Source organism: Leucopleurus acutus (genome assembly GCF_964270905.1).
Source record: "Leucopleurus acutus genome assembly, chromosome: 20".
NCBI lineage: Eukaryota > Metazoa > Chordata > Mammalia > Artiodactyla > Delphinidae > Leucopleurus > Leucopleurus acutus.
This window is the reverse complement of record NC_139162.1, coordinates 52,606,993-52,623,854: the sequence shown is the minus strand read 5'-3', so window position 1 is coordinate 52,623,854 and position 16,862 is coordinate 52,606,993. Positions and strand designations below refer to the sequence as shown.

General features: G+C 54.0%; 1 protein-coding gene across 2 annotated transcripts; it reads left to right on the top strand.

Annotated features, from left to right (window-relative positions):
- The first annotated feature begins 3,447 nt into the window (after window positions 1-3,447).
- Window positions 3,448-16,327, top strand: NUP62 (nucleoporin 62). Of its 2 annotated transcripts, none has more exons than XM_082862376.1 (2): window positions 3,448-3,528; window positions 13,637-16,327. In XM_082862376.1, the coding sequence occupies exon 2, from the start codon at window positions 13,701-13,703 to the stop codon at window positions 15,249-15,251; it is 1,551 nt and encodes a 516-aa protein (XP_082718502.1). In that variant the 5' UTR covers window positions 3,448-3,528; window positions 13,637-13,700; the 3' UTR covers window positions 15,252-16,327. The 2 variants fall into 2 exon arrangements, with proteins under 2 accessions (XP_082718502.1, XP_082718501.1); XM_082862375.1 differs by lacking the exon at window positions 3,448-3,528 and adding an exon at window positions 5,146-5,311.
- The last annotated feature ends 535 nt before the right edge of the window (window positions 16,328-16,862 follow it).

Here is a 16,862-nt window from a genome sequence, read left to right as displayed (position 1 = left end):
ATCTCATTTTGGTTTTGATTTGCATTTCCCGACAGCTAACAGTGCTTTTCCCATGCTTATCACCCATTTGTGTATCTTCTTTGGCATCTTGTGGTTTTCACACAGGGCATTTAACACTGTTCTTCAAGGCAGCCCCTGCCCATCTGAGCTTTTGCCTGGAATGAGCCATTGCTCTAACCCCTCCCCACCTTGACTAACTCCTCCACATCCTTCAAAACAGGCTTAAACATCCCTTCCTTCTCTAGGACAGTGTCCTTGCCCCTCCCCTGGGCTTCCAGTAGGGTCTAACCAAAACTCTTTTCACAGTGTCTACCTGTTGTCCAACAATTTATCTCTTTGTTACCCTCAGTAAACTCTGAATTATTTAAGGGCAGGAACCTTGTCATATCCTGACTTTGACATTTATGTTGACATTGAGCAAGTTACTTAACTCTAAAAGGGAGATGCAATGGTACCTACCCTGTGGTAGAAGCAGTGAGAACTAAACCAGTTAGTACATGGAAAGCATGTAGAATAGTACCTGGCACAAAGCAACCTGGATCTGTTTATTGGGTTAACAAGCATTTGCTGAGTGCCCCCAGTGACCAGCAACTGTCACAGATATTGGGGTACAGCAGTGGAGATCACGGACCAAAATCCTGCCCTTCATGGAACTGTTGTTCTAATGGGGAGACAGACAACAAACGAGGTCTGTAAATGGAATATATTGTATTTCAGATGATGCTGGGTCCTAAGGATAGCTGGGGAAGACCTCACTGAGTAGGTGACATTTTAGCAAAGACCTGAAGGAGGTAAGGGAGTGAGCTATGGGGCCATCAGAGTGTTCCAGAGAGAGAAAACAGCAAGTGCAAAGACCCTGAGACAGGAGTGCTTTAGGCGTGTGTGCAGAACAGCAGGAAGGCCTGTAGGGCTGGAGTGGAGTGATGGAGGCAAAGGGTGGTTAGAGATGGGGGCATCTTTTGGCTGTTGGGAATAATGCTGCTGTGAATGTTTGTGCACAAGTTTTTGTCTGACTACCTGTTTTCAATTCTGGTAGCTTTTCCTTCATCACATTTATAACACTGGGTTTTTGAGGACGGGTGGCCATGCCATATTGTCTTTGTTTGCCCAGCCCAAGGCCTGTCCTGTCCTAAGTCTCAGTGGATGTTTGTTGACTGAATGAATGAGGTATGTTTGTGAATTACCCAACACGTGCTGGCATACAGTGGCGCTGAATGGTTGGTGCTTTTATCATTATTTTTTTTTAATGCAGTTCATATATCAGGTTGGCAATACTTTCCTAATTTCAGGTGCTGGCAGGTTGTAGGGAAATGGTTGTCTCAGGCACCACCAGTTAGAATAAAAGCACATACAGGCAAGTTGGAGGGCAGTTTGGTTGTCCCTAGCAAAACCAGAATGCAAGTACCTGTGGCCAGCAGTTCTTCTGGGATCTGCCCTGGAAGAGTGTCTGTGCCTGTGCCCGAGAAAGCATGAGTGAGTATGCTTGTTGCAGTATTGTTTATAATAAAGAAAAAATCAGGAGCATTCTAAATGTCCATCAGTAGAGGCACGGATAAATAAAATGTGGTCTAGTCACACTGCGGACTGGTTTACAGCGGCTAGAAGGAGAGGAAAACCTGTTGAAAACGCTACACATTGTGGAGTGACACATGCAGTATGATCCCCTGTGTAGTAGAGAAAACATATGTATAAAGTCATTTCCTCTGGCTATGAACGTACGCATGAGCACGTAGATAACAGATGCACAGCGACTTTTAACCGGGCTACCTCATGGGTGTGGGGACCAGGATCAAGGATAGTGATCAGGGGGTGCTTAGCTTTGTTGGTGGTGGCCAAAACAATATTTTAAAGAGAGGACTGATGTATTGATTGTGTAGTTAAAATTTAAATGTTAAAAATGCAGTTAGGGGGACTTCCTTGGTGGTCCAGTGGAAAAGACTCTGCTGCGCTTTCACTGCAGGGGGCACGGGTTCCATCCCTGGTCAGAGAACTAAGATCCCACATGCAGCACGGCCACACACACACACACGCAAAATGCGGTTAGGTAGAGGGGGGAAAATATCTTTCAGCACAAGAGAAGGAAACAAAACAGTTTTTGGCAAAAAAGGTAAGGGATCCAGTACCTGAGTAATCCTCAGAGCTTGTCCAGTCCTATTATTTTATATTAAGAGTGGTTCTAGAATCTTCCTTAAAAATCTACTCCTCTGGTTGTTTCCTGACTTTTCCACACACGTCTAACCTGATTCGTTTTCCCCATGGGGAAATTTGCTGTTTGTCCCACCACCTGAGCTCCTTCAGGTGCAGGTTTGGGCCTCAGGAGTGAGAAGGAGAATGTAATTGGTCGTTAGCCGTGAGGTGAGTTCTTGGGGTAGAGAGAGTATTTTCCAGTGAAGGAAGGAAGAAGAGGGATGGCTGAGAACCTCTGAGTCCAAGAAATATTTAGGTACTAGCTGGAGGCAACCCCGAGGAGCAAACAGCTGAGGGGTGCAAGGCAGTTCCCCTGTGAGAGTATTTCCTCCTCCATCCAATGAGGACAATAAGCGTACTTAAAATGACTTCTACAGTATAGTCAGTGAAGAAAGAAGAGTGCAGAATAGTGCTTCTGGCACATGCAGCCTTTTGTGTACAACGGGGAGATTGCAAACGGCATTTACTTAAACGCATTGAAAAAAAAAAAAAAAAATCTCTGGAAAGGGACTTCCCCGGTGGCACAGTGGTTAAGAATCCGCCTGCCAGTGCAGGGGACACGGGTTCAAGCCCTGGTCTGGGAAGATCCCACAGGCCGCGGAGCTACTAAGCCCACGTGCCACAGCTACTGAGCCTGCGCTCTAGAGGCTGCGAGCCACAACTACTGAGCCTGTGCGCCTAGAGCCCTTGCTCTGCAACAAGAGAAGCCACAGCAATGAGAAGCCCACGCACCGCAACGGAGAGTAGTCCCAGCTCACTGCAACTAGAGAAAACCCACGCGCAGCAATGAAGACCCAACACAGCCAAAAAATAAATAAATTTATTTATTTATTTATTTTTAAAAAGAAAAAAAGAAAATCTCTGGAAAGAGGCACAAGAAACTTAAAAGCTTGTCTCCAGTTTAAGAAAGATAGCTGTGTGGAGCAGGGGAGGATCACAGAGACCGTGGAATTCCCTCTTGTACCTTTGGAACATAGAACCATGTGAACAAACTATCTTTTCACAAAAAGAATTTAATTTTCATTTTAAAAAATGACCAGTATGTCATTGGGTGGGTTGGGAAATAGAACACGTGTGACACTGTCTCTTGGGCAGTTAGTATGCAGGGACATTTAGGGATCAGTTCATGTGACCAGGACAGGCAGTGAGGCTTTCCATATCCTTTCCCCTCCCCACATCAGACAGACAGACACGCCTCCTGTTTGTCCAGACAGGTCTCTAATGCTTAACATGGGTTCGTTATATTGATACCTGGGAAGGTGAGAAGCCTGCAGTGTGCCCGTCCACAGGGAGGAACAGGCCCGAGGAAATTAGGACCAGAACCCCAGGCAGCTTAAGGAGGTGAGAGGGCAGTTGAAAACTGCATCTACCTGGTCTCTGTCCCACCCTCCCAGTTGGGGATGCCTTGTGCTGTGGGAGAGAGATGGCCTTTACATGGACGGGAGCACTGAGGTTTCCCTGCTGCAGACTGGCTTAGAAAAGCCTCTCTGCCCCTCTCTGGGGCTCCGTTTCCTGCACCTGGGGTTGGCCGGGCCCACCAGGCAGGGTAGTTGTGTAAGAGCCAGACCGAGTGGCCCAGGTCACCACCAGCCCCCGCCAGGCGACTGCTGGCGTCTTGCCCCACCCCACCTCCCAGCAACCTGGGCGAGTCTTTCAAAACGTAAATCAGATCCTGGAACTTCAGAACTCTATCGTGGCTTCACACCGCACACTGGTCTGGCCACACTGGCCTCCTCGCTGCTCTGGAGCCTGAGACTCTGCCTTGTCTAAGGTCTGGTTGGCAAGCTGCTTGTCGCTGATCAGCTGATTTCCATTCTTTTTTTTTTTGCGGTACGCGGGCCTCTCACTCCTGTGGCCTCTCCCGTTGAGGTGCACAGGCTCTGGACACGCAGGCTCAGCAGACATGGCTCACGGGCCCAGCCGCTCTGCGGCATGTGGGACCCCGGACCGGGGCACGAACCCGTGTCCCCTGCATCGGCAGGCGGACTCTCAACCACTGCACCACCAGGGAAGCCCTGATTTCCATTCTTGAAGGGCAGGCTCTCTGGGCTTATCCGTTCCCTGAGGTTTAGAGGGGTTTTCTTTGACTCAAAGGAGAGTAGGGGATCCGATTCAAGAGAGATTTAAGAAGCAAGAGTCAGGGTCTCACATGTTGGTGAGACAACCTACAGGAGATGATGGTGGGGGGCAGGGGACAGGGAGTTCCTGCACTGACACAGCAAAGGTACCGGCTGGGCCAGGCCAGGATGGGCCTTTGAGCCTCAACGGGCATCACATTTCCCCAGGCAGGGCCGCGTTCAGCAGCGCTGGGCTGGGCTGATGACGACCAGGGGCAGCGGTTCCCTCAGTCTCTGATTTCCTGCCTTGTCTCTCCCATGTCTTCTCCCCTCCTCTGGTCTCTCTGAGCCCGTGGCCACACTTCCTCCAAGTCTTAAATAAATAGCTAATTCCAAAGGGAAAACGTAGTTGGTACAGACAGCTCCTGTCCTTCCTGGGTACTGTCTGGGCTCAGCGTTGTTAGCAGCCACCAGGTGGCTGTGGGCATAATGCTGGGAGCGGTTGCTCCCGTCACTTCCCAGAACTGCATTAATAAGTTAACATTTCCTGGGTCCCGAGAATACACCAGACATGGTGCTAAGTGCTTGACACGGATTAGACCATTTTATCTTCACAGAGACCGTATGATTCTGGAGCCATCATCCCCTTTTTTCAGATGAGGAAACTGAGGCCCGGGGAATGAATTTAGAACTAAGATCCCAGGGCTAGGAGTGGAGGAGTGGGCGCTCGGGCTGACAGGGTGCAGCGTCCACTGCTCGTTGCTGGGCTGTGTCCTGCCGGGCGACTGGCAGAAGAGGTTGGGCAAAGTCCTCTGTCCGCAGAGCTCACGGAAGTGCATGGGCTGGACTTCTCGTGACCGCTGCAGGCCTGCTGCCCTCCTCCCGGCCCATCAGTGGACTAGACAGACCTGGGCCCCATTAAGGAGCTGTGGGACATGGAGTCCTTTGGCTGGACTCGTTGCTGCCCCAAATGAAACAGAGTTTCTGTTATGAAGGAAGCGGGTGGATGTGGGGCAGCTGCCTCTGCCCCGGGGGATGAGCCTCGTGGTGGGAGAGTCACTTCTGAGGTGAGAAGGTGAAGGGCCGTGGTGGGGATGGGAGGGAAGCGGGGTCCCGGCTTTGTGTCCGGTGGGTGGACTGGCTGCCAGTCTGCTTCTGTGACCCGGCCCTCGACCCCACTCCCCGTCAGCCTGCTGCTCCAGCCGTAGCTGTGCAGAAGCTGCCCTGGAGGTGTGTCACTCCCTCGGCTGCTCAGCCACATGTCTGCCCAGGGCACCCCACTCCTCCATTAAGACTTAATTCTGACATCTCCCCCTCCGCTGCCCCAGAAGGAGCTCGATTCCTTTCTTGGGACTAGTGTTCGCTGCTGTGTGACCTTGAAGAAGTCACATTAACTCTCTGAGCTTGTTTCCCATCCAGGAAGGGTTTAGTGTGCTGCTTGCTCCTGGCCAGGTACCGCTTACATAGGTGGCACTCAGTAAATGTAGTTAGTATCGGTTCTCAGGCCGTCGGTCAGCCACAGATATTTATTGGGCGCCTGCTGCATGCCAGGCACTGCTCTGCGTGCTGGGGGTACAGCCATTAACAAAACAGGGAAGTCCTGCCCTGTGGGGCTGACACCATCACAACCACAAGCCCTCCTTGGTGTTCCCAGGCCACCCTGTCCCTCCCGTCCGTCATACACGGCCTGTTTTTGCTGGGTGTCACACACATCCACACTCCGATGAGGTCACCCCAGTGGCTGGGGATGTCTGGATTTTCAGGATCACAGCTGTTCTTTCCCCAGTAGCTCCGCAGCTGCTAGGGTCCTGCGATCACGCCCCGACGCACACAGGCAGGCCTGCCCTGGCCCCGTCACCCCTCACTCCTGCCCCTTTGTCAACCCCAACTCCAGGATGTGTTTCCCATCCATTTCTCTGTATTGAGTTCCGTCCTGTTCTTTCTTTGTCCCCCACCCCTGTATTAGTTTCCTATTGCTGTTATAACAGGTTACCACGAACTTAGCCGTTTAAGACAACACAAATATTTCCTCTTACAGTTCTGGAGGTCAGAAGTCTGAAATGGGTGCACAGGGCTGTGTTCCTTCTGGACACTGGGGGAGACTCTGGGTTTTTCCTTTTCCAGCTCCTAGAGGCCACCTGCTTTCCTTGGCTCATGGCCCCTTCCTCTGTCTTCAGAGCAGCAGTGTAGCAGCTCTCGGAACGTTCTTCCATGGTCACGGTCCCTGTGGCTGTCCTCTTCTGCCTCCTGATTCCAATAAGAACCCTCGTGATTACATTGAAAGCCCGTGCAGATAATCCAGGATCATTTCCCCATCTCAGGATCCTTAATCACATCTGTGAAGTCCCTTTTTGCCATGTGAGGTCACATATTCACAGGTTCTGCGATTACGGTGTGGACATGTCTTAGGGCTGTTATTCTGTCCACCACACACAACCCCTCCCCCATACCCTTCTTAATCTTTCTTTTCCTCTTGGTCCAAGGCTGAGGTCCCCCCATATTCATTCCCAAACACCCCTGTTCCTGGTGTCTAAGAAAAGGGGCTGTGGTAGGGAGGGAGGGAAAGGAGAGCCCAGGGCTCAGTAACAGTGCCGCCTGCCTGCCTCCTGCTGTCCTGGTCCCACCCCAGGACTTTGTTCTGGCTCCTCCCTCTGGTCTCAGATGCACTTCCCTCTGGCGGCCTCTGTTAATCCCCTCACCCCTGTGCGGCATCCCCTCTTCCCCTTCCCTTGCCCCACTTGGTCTTTTCTCCGTGACGCTGAGCCTCTTCTAACATGCCATGTAATTTCTCTGTTGTGTCTTGTTTTCCTGTCTGTCTCCCCCGCTGGAATGTAGCTCCACGAGAGCAGAGACTCCTCTGTCTCATCTACAGCCGTATTTTCGGGGCCTTGAATAGCGTCTGTACATAGCAGGTGATCAAAAATACCGGTTGGGGCTTCCCTGGTGGCGCAGTGGTTGAGAGTCCGCCTGCCGATGCAGGGGACGCGGGTTCGTGCCCTGGTCCGGGATGATCCCCCATGCCGCGGAGCAGCTGGGCCCGTGAGCCATGGCCGCTGAGCCTGCGCGTCCGGAGCCTGTGCTCCGCAACGGGAGAGGCCACAACAGTGAGAGGCCCGCATACCGCAAAAAAAACAAACAAAAAAAACCAGTTGTATGAATGATGTTGTACTGCAAAGAATTTGTGTGCTCTCTGTGACTCCCCCCTCGGGGGACGGACCATTTTTCCTCTCTGTGTTGTCATCACTGTACACAGGGTAGGACTGAGTAAATGCTAGAGTGAGTAAAGTACATGAAGTTCAGGTTTGGAGAGGCAGAAAACTAAAGGTTGGTGGACCTGAGCGAAGGTGGAGGTGATGGCAGAGAACCCTGGTCCTTGAAGCTGGGGGTGAGTTGTGTCTGTAGGTGGGAATCCCAGGCGCCCCGGGGCCATGCAGGTGGCCGGATGTGGTTTGGAAAATGAGGGCAAATGGCGGGGCTGGTGGCTCTGCCAGTAACACTCTCAGTGATCTCAAGGCAGCCCTTTTCACTCGGGGCCTGGGTCCTACGTGGACCAACTACCCCGGCCGCGGCTGCCCAGTTTCGGGCAGCTGGCCCGGGCACACCCTCCCCTCTTCCCAGGAAAAGGCACCACTTCAGTTTTTGTGCCTCCCCGCTTGCCCCCAAGCAGCGTCAGCTTCTCTGTTAGGAAAGCTCACCCCTTTGGTAAAAGTAGAAAAGCCCTCACAGAGGGCAGAGGGCTTTTTTTCCTTCTCTTTTTTTCACAGCTCACAATAGTTTGTATTTGTTCAGCCATGTTTTATGAGAAACACCCAAAGTTCTGGTCTTCAGTAGCTTTGTTAACCGGGACAGACCCTGCAGAGCTATCACTTTGTTTCATTTTGGTGCAGAGTATACATGTCCCAACCTGGGATTCTCTCTTCTCCATCCCCAGGGTCCTGGCTCAGGCCTTGGGCTCTTGGCCTAGACCGTCCCCCAGCCTCCTCCCAGCTGCCCCACCTCCAGCCTCTACTGCTCCAGTCCATCCCCCACCATGTTAGTCCCCCCCTCCCCCTGCCTTAAAGTCCCTCTGTGGCTCCCTCAGGATAAGGTCTGGCCATTCACGTGACATCGGTGGCTCTGCCAGCTTCTCCCATCACATCACATGGCACCATACATGAATGTGGTCACAGGTCCCCAAGACCACCCTCAGCTTCTGTGATTATCTGGAAAGACAGATCACAACTCAGCAAAGCTGTTATAGTTATGGTTTATTACAGCAAAACCAAAACAGGGTAAAATCAGTAAGGGGAGAAGGTATTCGGGGCAGAGTCCAGGAGAGACCAGGTGGAAGCTTCCAGTTGTCTTCTCCCAGGGGAGTCACACAGACAGGGCTTAATCCTCCAGCAGCAATGTGAGCACACACGGGACATTGCCCACCAGGGAAGCCTTGCTGTCCAGGGTGGTTTTAGCTACAGTCATGCAGGCACCGTGTCACCTTCGTTATTCAGCCTCTAGCCCCCTCACAGGGCAAGCTGATGCCGTGTGGCCTGGCCCACCTTAGAGACACTCTGTCAGGCAGGATGCTCCAAGGGCTTGGAGGTTCCCTCCCCAGAGCCGGGCAAGGGCCAGTCCTTTCTTTGGAATGTGCAGGGTTCAGCCCTGCCCCGCGCACGTTCTCCCTCCAGCCCATGCCGACAGCGTACTCAGGCCCCAGAGCCACACCTGCTGGTCAGCCTCTCTCTGCCTCCACCCGGACCCTCCTCCCTGTCTCCGGGCTGACCCCTCGTCCTTCAACGCTCAGCTCAGGCATCCGCTCCCACTACCTGTGACCCAGCCTTGCCCCTGCCTGCAGCCCTGGTAGTGAAAACCCGACGTTTGCTGCGTCTCTGGCTGCCTTCAGGGTTTAGGTCATCTCGCTGGGCCTCACTCTCCTCGTTCGTCAGATGGACCTGCTGTCAGGAATAAGTGAGCCGTAACACACAGGGTGGGCTGGATCAGGACGTGTTCACCACTCCTTAGTAGGTCCCTGGCATCCAACGTGTTGGAAATAGATGAGGCGTTTAATAAATATAGAACCGTTAAGCCAGACAAGGCCCCATGGGAGATTGTTTTTCTTGTGGTATAAAAAGCAAAGAACTTTCTATAAATGCTTTTCTGAAAAATTTTAGCTGCAGCTTATAAATAGCAGAAGCTCTCTCGAGTGAGGTCTTGAGAACTGAGACACGTGGGTGTAACAGTTCAGATGCTTCTGGCTGCTGGTAGCAGACCCAGCTCGAGGTGGCTCTGCAGTGAGCCGGGGGGTGTGAGCGTCTCTCGAGCAAGAAGGGAACTGGTGCAGGGCCAGGCGCCGGTGGTCCCAGAGGCTAAGGCACTTGCTGTGGCGAGAGTGAAGAGAGGCCTTTGTCAGAAGCCCCCAGAAGAGCTTTGTAAAAAGGCCAAGGTCATGATCCCGCCCCTGGAGAGAGACTGATGTTGGTGGTCTGATCAGCTTACATTTTGAGTGTATGTCCCAGGAGGTGGTGGGTCGGAGGCAGCCAGTTGAGGTCTGCTGGCTCAGACCAGGCAGGCGCACCGGGAGGGCGGGCGGCCCCGGGCCCCTCTCCCCAGAAGCACATGGCTGTGTGGAGGAGACCGAACAAAACCAGGGGTCTGCGGTGGAAGGTGGAGGGGCAGCTACCTACGCAGAGGGAAGAGGAGACAGGACTGGCGGATGCCTTCTCTGGGCCAGGCACGCAGCCCCTGTCATGACCGTGTTTATTCTTCAGCGTGTGAGGGGAGTATCCTCATTACAGGTGGGGAAACTGAGGCACAGAGCGGTTCAGGAGACACCTACGCCGGGCCCCACAGCTAGTGAGTAGCAGGAGCAGAGTTCAAGCCCAGGTCTTTTCTTCGTGCTCGGAGACCAACTTCGTGTCTGGAAACAGGGAGCTGTCTTGCAGCTGCTTTTAAATGGAAGGAAAATAAGCACATGAGGGTGTGGGGTGGAAGCTGGGTGCAGAACAGCCGCCATGCCCCCAAAGCAGGGCTGCTTGCCCTGTAGCCAGGATGGCGGGGGGTGCCCATTTGATGAAGTAGAGATGAAGAGGGCTTTTCAGTGCAGGGGCGGGGCTCTAGGGCTCTAGGGCCCACCGTGGGTTACTTCCGTCTGAGCCTCTCCTCCCCCATCTGTGTGCTGTGGCCATCATCCCGAGGACCTCGTAGGACAGGTGTGAAGTTGGCTGAGGAGGGGGTATGTATCACAGTGCTGTCGGGGCTGCCCCAGCACCACTCTCATTTTGACGCTGGAATGGATCATGCAGCCTGAGGCCCGCTGAAGAGTGGCAGCTGACCGTGAGTTCGTGTTAAACTTGAGGTCAGCCACAACCTCCAGGTCTTTTTCCTAAGCACTTCACAGCTGGTTTCACACCCACCCCCGGCCTCCCTCCCTTCCTCACCAGCTTCCAGGGGCTCGCCCCAGAGTGACGGTGCAGCGTGTGCCTGTGTGCAGCGACCGAGGTCATTAACACCATACCCACCTCCTTCCCGACTCGGCCATACTTCAGTGTCGTAGGGGCCACTCGCACTTCCCTGATGAGGGAGCTGAGTCTCAGGGAGCCCTGGGGAGTCACGGGGTCCCCCTTCATATCCGTCAGACACTTTCTACTCCCCAACTGTATTCGTGTCTTATATGGCTGTTCGCACAAATTATCACAAACTTATTAGCAGCTTAAAACAATGCACATTTATTCTCTGTATTTACGGACATCAGAGTCCAAAATCATTCTCACTGGGCTGAAATCAAGGAGAGCTGGTTCCTACTGGAGACTCCAGGGGAGATTCCTTTTCCTTGCCTTTTCCAGCTTCTAAAGGCCACCTGCATTCCTTGGCTTATGGCACCTTCCTCTATCTCCAAGTTAAAAATGCGTTACTCCAGTCTCTGCTTCCATCTTCAGATGGTCTCTTCTCTAGTCAAATCTCTTTCTGCCTCAATTTTATAAGGACACTCATGGTGACATTTAGGGCCCACTGTTTAACCCAGGATTATCTCCCCATTTCAAGATCCTTAATTTAATCACATCTGAAAATTCCTTCTGCCGCATACGGTAGTATATTCCCGGGTTCCAGGGAGTAGGACATGGGTGTCTTTATATTATATATATATATATATATATATATATATATATACATATATATATATATATAAATTTATTTATTTGTTTGTGGCCGCATTGGGTCTTTGTTGCTGCGCACAGGCTTTCTCTAGTTGCGGCGAGCGGGGGCTACTCTTCGTTGTGGTGCGCGGGCTTATCATTGCGGTGGCTTCTCTTGTTGCGGAGCACGGGCTCTAGGTGCGCGAGCTTCAGTAATTGTGGCACATGGGCTCAGTAGTTGTGGCTTGTGGACTCTAGAGTGCAGGCTCAGTAGTTGTGGCGCACGGGCTTAGTTGCTCTGCAGCATGTGGGATCTTCCCAGACCAGGGCTCGAACCCGTGTTCCCTGCATTGGCAGGCGGATTCTTAACCACTGTGCCACCAGGGAAGTCTGACATGGGTGTCTTTAGAGGACCACATCTTTGGTCCTGACCTGGCATGGTGTTATTTACACATGCCGACTCCCCTGCTTCCTTTAGCCCAGCCTGTGGTGTCCATCCCCTCCCCACACCCAAGTCACCTTTGGGGCAAGACAAGGTGTGATTGAGCACCAGCCTAGGGGAGGTTTGTTTAATTCAGTCACCCTATCTGTCCCACTCGAACTGTGATTCTAGAATCTGGCTACACAAGTTCGCTGGTTCTTCAGAGTATATTTACACCCTGTAATATGAAGGTCTCTTTCAAAAACCAAGCTTATCAATTATGTGTCTATCATACAGATGGAATGAACATTTGGAAGCTACTGCAAATTAGCAAGGAGACCATCCACCTGTACTCCCACCAGCCAAAGACAGCCCCCAGTCACATGTCGGTGTATTTCTTTCCAACCCTCTTTGTTCAGAGTAGTTCTGTTTTTCCACAGCTAAGATCACACTGCAGTAGTAAATTTGCATTCTGCTTCCCTTTGTTGTCATTTCCTGCGTTTCTTTAATATAGTTAGAGGCCGTGTCAGTGGGTATAATGCAGATCTTCCCTTATATCTGATACCTAATTGATCCCCTAATTCTGTGCAGGGAAACGCCCTGTCATCTGGTGCCCGCGCTGGGTGAGGAGCTTCGTGGATCAGGCCCATGGCCTGGGGTCAGCTCCTGATAGGTCACCGCAGCCCTCTGAGCCCAGTTTCCTCATCTTGGACGTGGGGACATAACCCCTCCCGCCAGACAGTAGTGAGAGATCGTGTCCCTGAGCAGCCCGCCTGATGGTTGGTGCTCAGCGTGTGATCACTCAGGCCCACTGACCTTTTCCTCTCCAAGTCACCTTTGACTTTCCAGCTAACAGATGGCTCTGCTCAGAGCTTTTTCAGTTAGAAATTACAGAACTCAGTCAGCTTAAACTGAACAGGGCGTGCTGGCTCGTGGCACTTCTGAGGAAGACAGAGTGGGGCTGCTGAGCAGGACTGGATTTTCTGGGTCTCGCGCTCTCTCCCCTCCCTCCCTCCTGTGCTCTCTCTGGTGGCAGCTCATCACCTCCCGGTGCTCATCCTCTGTGCCCTGCACCTGCAGGTGGAGGAGGCCCCTCTGTAGCACCTGGAGAGAAACCCCGGGGAGATCTCTTGGCCGACTCGTGTCTCCATGTCCCCTTGAACCAGTCTCTGCGGCCGGGGACAGCAAGCGCACTGATTGAGCACTCGGGTCTCGTGCCCACCCCTGCGTTAGAAGGAGGGCGAGGGACTGCGCCAACATGCCCTGCATCCTCCTAAATGGTGTGGGGTATGCGCAGGGAGGGGCTTTGGCACCCAAGGCCCTGGCGTACGGCTCAGCTTCCCGGGGCCCGTCTCTCTGTGAGGTCCAGAAGGGCACGTGGGGGGTGGCACTGTGCCTAATCAGCCTACCCCCACCCACTTGCAGTCAGCAGGGAGGCCTGCGGAGCAGGTCCCAAAGGCGCTTGTGTGCCTCTAGCCCTGCTCGCCAGAAGCGCCTCGAATCCGACCTCCTCCTCAGGGGCTGAGGTCGGTTCAGGCGCTGAGGTCGGTTCAGGCGCCCGCTCTTCGGCCTTCCCCTCCTTGGCAGCAGGGCTCCCGCTGGTGCTGGCTGTGGCCATGAGCGGCCCAAGCACCTCCAGCTCCTAGTGCCTGACCCCCGGGACGGGCTGTGCATCCCGATCCTTCTTTACTAGTTTAGCAGGGCCTGGTTAGGCTACACATTGAGAAGAGGATGGGTGGCTGCTTAATCAGAATTATCGAGTCCTGCCACCCTGCAGACGGATCCGTCATACCGCTGAGGTTGCCTTTCCAAAACTGTCATCTGATCATGTCACTTCCTCTGCTTTGAAAAATCTTTCCAAGGTTGCAGACACCGGTGGATTTGCTTTGGGAGCCGGAGTAGCTGCTGCCACCAGAGTCTGGAGCCATGAGCGGGTTTAATTTTGGAGGCACTGGGGCCCCCACAGGCGGGTTCACCTTTGGCGCTGCAAAGACAGCAACAACCACGCCTGCTACGGGGTTTTCTTTCTCCACGTCTGGCACCGGCGGGTTTAATTTTGGGACTCCCTCCCAGCCAGCCGCGAGCACCCCTTCCACCAGCCTGTTCTCACTCACCACCCAGGCTCCGGCGACACAGACCCCAGGATTCAGTTTTGGAACCACAACTCCTACAGCAGGAGCAACCGGATTTTCCTTAGGGATCAACAGCCCAAAGCTAAACTTGAGCGGCACAGCTGCCACCCCAGCCACGACGCAGCCCAGCGGCTTTGGGCTCGGCGGCAGCACCCTCACCAATGCCATCTCGAGCGCCGTCACGTCAGCCCAGGGCACGGCGCCCACCGGCTTTGTGTTTGGTCCTACCACCACGTCTGCTGCTCCGTCCACCACACCTGGGGGCTTCTCGTTCACGGGTGGAGGCACGTCCCAGACCGGGACCTCCGGCTTCAACATTGGCTCCATGGGGAGTTCGGCCCAGCCCACGGCCCTCACCGGGCTGCCCTTCACACCGGCCACGCCAGTGGCCACTGGAGCAGGGGCCACACAGCCGGCTGCTTCCGCACCCACCGCCACTACCGCCAGTGCTGGGCCCTCGCTCTTTGCCTCGCTGGCAAACGCTCCAGCCTCGTCTGCTGCCACCGGGCTCTCCCTTTGTGCCCCAGCCACCACGGCAGGGACGCCCGGAGTGGGGACGTTGGGCTTCAGCCTGAAGGCCCCTGGAGCAGCTTCCACCACCTCCACGGCAACGACCACCACCGCCACCACTGCCACCACCGGCTTCTCCTTGAATATAAAACCACTGGCTCCAGCTGGGATCCCCAGCAACACAGCGGCCTCCGGGACCACCCCAGCCGGCCCCAGTGCAGCCACCGGGGTGTCCGCCAGCCCCGCGATGACCTACGCCCAGCTGGAGAGTCTGATCAACAAGTGGAGCCTGGAGCTGGAGGACCAGGAACGGCACTTCTTACAGCAGGCCACGCAGGTCAACGCCTGGGACCGCACGCTGATCGAGAACGGGGAGAAGATCACCACCCTCCACCGCGAGGTCGAGAAGGTGAAGCTGGACCAGAAGAGGCTGGACCAGGAGCTCGACTTCATCCTGTCTCAGCAGAAGGAGCTGGAGGACCTGCTGAGCCCGCTGGAGGAGTCGGTCAAGGAGCAGAGCGGGACGGTGTACCTGCAGCACGCCGACGAGGAGCGAGAGAAGACTTACAAGCTGGCCGAGAACATCGATGCACAGCTGAAGCGCATGGCCCAGGACCTCAAGGACATCATCGAGCATCTGAACACGTCAGGGGGCCCCGCCGACACCAGTGACCCGCTGCAGCAGATCTGCAAGATCCTCAACGCGCACATGGACTCGCTGCAGTGGATCGACCAGAACTCAGCCCTGCTGCAGAGGAAGGTGGAGGAGGTGACCAAGGTGTGCGAGGGCCGCCGCAAGGAGCAGGAGCGCAGCTTCCGCATCACCTTCGACTGAGCCACTGCCCCGAGGGTGCACAGCGGGGCTGGGGACATGCAGTTACTGTCCCATGTGGGGTTGCAGTGAAATACATGTTTCTTTCTTTCTTTCTTTCAAACAGTCGTGCTGTTGAGAGAACTGTTCTGTGGTTAGACTTTCCACCTTAGCGAATAGAAAGGATTCTCAGAGCGCCGGTCCAGGCAGCAGCCTCACAGGTGTGGTGTTTGTGTGTCCTAGACTCTCTCCATCTACTACAACCACCCACCTCCAAGAGCTGGAGAAGCACTGAGCTGCCTGAGAACCACTTGTCTCCCAGCCGGGGTGCCACGTGGCCACCCTGTCCAACACACAGTCGTAGGTGCAGGGAGAAAAGACTACGGTTGAAGAATCTCCATCCTCAAGGAGCCAGCAGCCTGGTATAAGTGTAACCAGTATAGAGTGACTTGTGAATGGAATGGACAGTGGGACCTAGAATTTCAAAGGAGGAGAGATAGGTCAGATGAGGGACTTGAATGAGGTGTTGAGAAAAGAGGTCTCACCTTGCCTGGCTGACACACCTCCTCGTCCTCGTCTCCTTGTCTCAGGCTTCTCCTCCGGGAAGCCCTCTCAGCCACCCTGAAGCTGGGTCAGGTGGCCGCCCTGCATCCTGCGGGCCCCACACCACACTGAGCTTGCGAGCTCACATCTTTGGTTACACTCGTCACACTGTATTGTGCCGACTGTTTACTTCTCTGCCTCGCCATTAGGTTGTGAGCCCCTGGGGGCAGGGACTGTTTCTTGTTCCCCTTGTGTCCTCGGCACAATTCCTGTCACACTTGTCAAACAGGTGAACAGTAGAGATGAAACCAGCATAAAACATTAGTCCACAGGATGCCTGTTAAGTGGCCAGGGTGCCAGAGGTGGCCACAGACTTGATTCTGAACCTCCCAAAGCCAAAGCAAACCTAGTCAGCTGCAGTGAGATAGACCCACGGTGTGCAGAAGGCAGAAGCCCGCCAGCTGTATCCCAGGTGTCTTTTGTATTTGTCTGTACACTCTGCTGCACTGAAATACCTACGGCTGTCTGTTGTGTTTCTAAATAAAATAAAGTTTATAGTGGAATAAAAAAGCTGCTGTTAATGTGGATAACTTAGAAGAAGGTTGGGAAAAGAGCAGGTTCCAGATCAAGTGGGATGCCATTTGTCTGAAATTCAGAAGCAAGCAAACCTAAATGCACTGCCGAGGCGTGCACACACGTACACACACACATACACGTGTTCACAGCGTGGCTTCCTCTGGTGCTGATGGCGGGAGAGGAGCAGGGGGGGAAACCCGTTATAGCTGGGTCATATCTTCCAGTACATGGAAATATCCAGTCATCTGTCACCATCCCCAAGGCGTGTCATCAGCGGCACTCCTCTCCCCGTTACCTGGGGCTGGCCGGAGGGTTCTAGTTGTGCTTCAACAGTGGGCAACAGGTAAAGCTGGGCTGCAGCTTTGTATCGGGTGATTTCCAGATACTGGCCTGACGTTCTCCCTCTGACCCTGGCCCCTGTAGGCGCTAGTGATGCCGAGCGCTCAGATCTTGCTCCTGGTTCAGGGCGTTGGAAGTCTGCCCTCCAGCCTCCCTCAGCCTGTGCCACACTAAGCC

What these genes read in the sequence shown, in the direction of transcription:
- NUP62 (XM_082862376.1), top strand. Translation starts at nt 13,701, where the DNA reads ATGAGCGGGTTTAATTTTGGAGGCACTGGGGCCCCCACAGGCGGGTTC.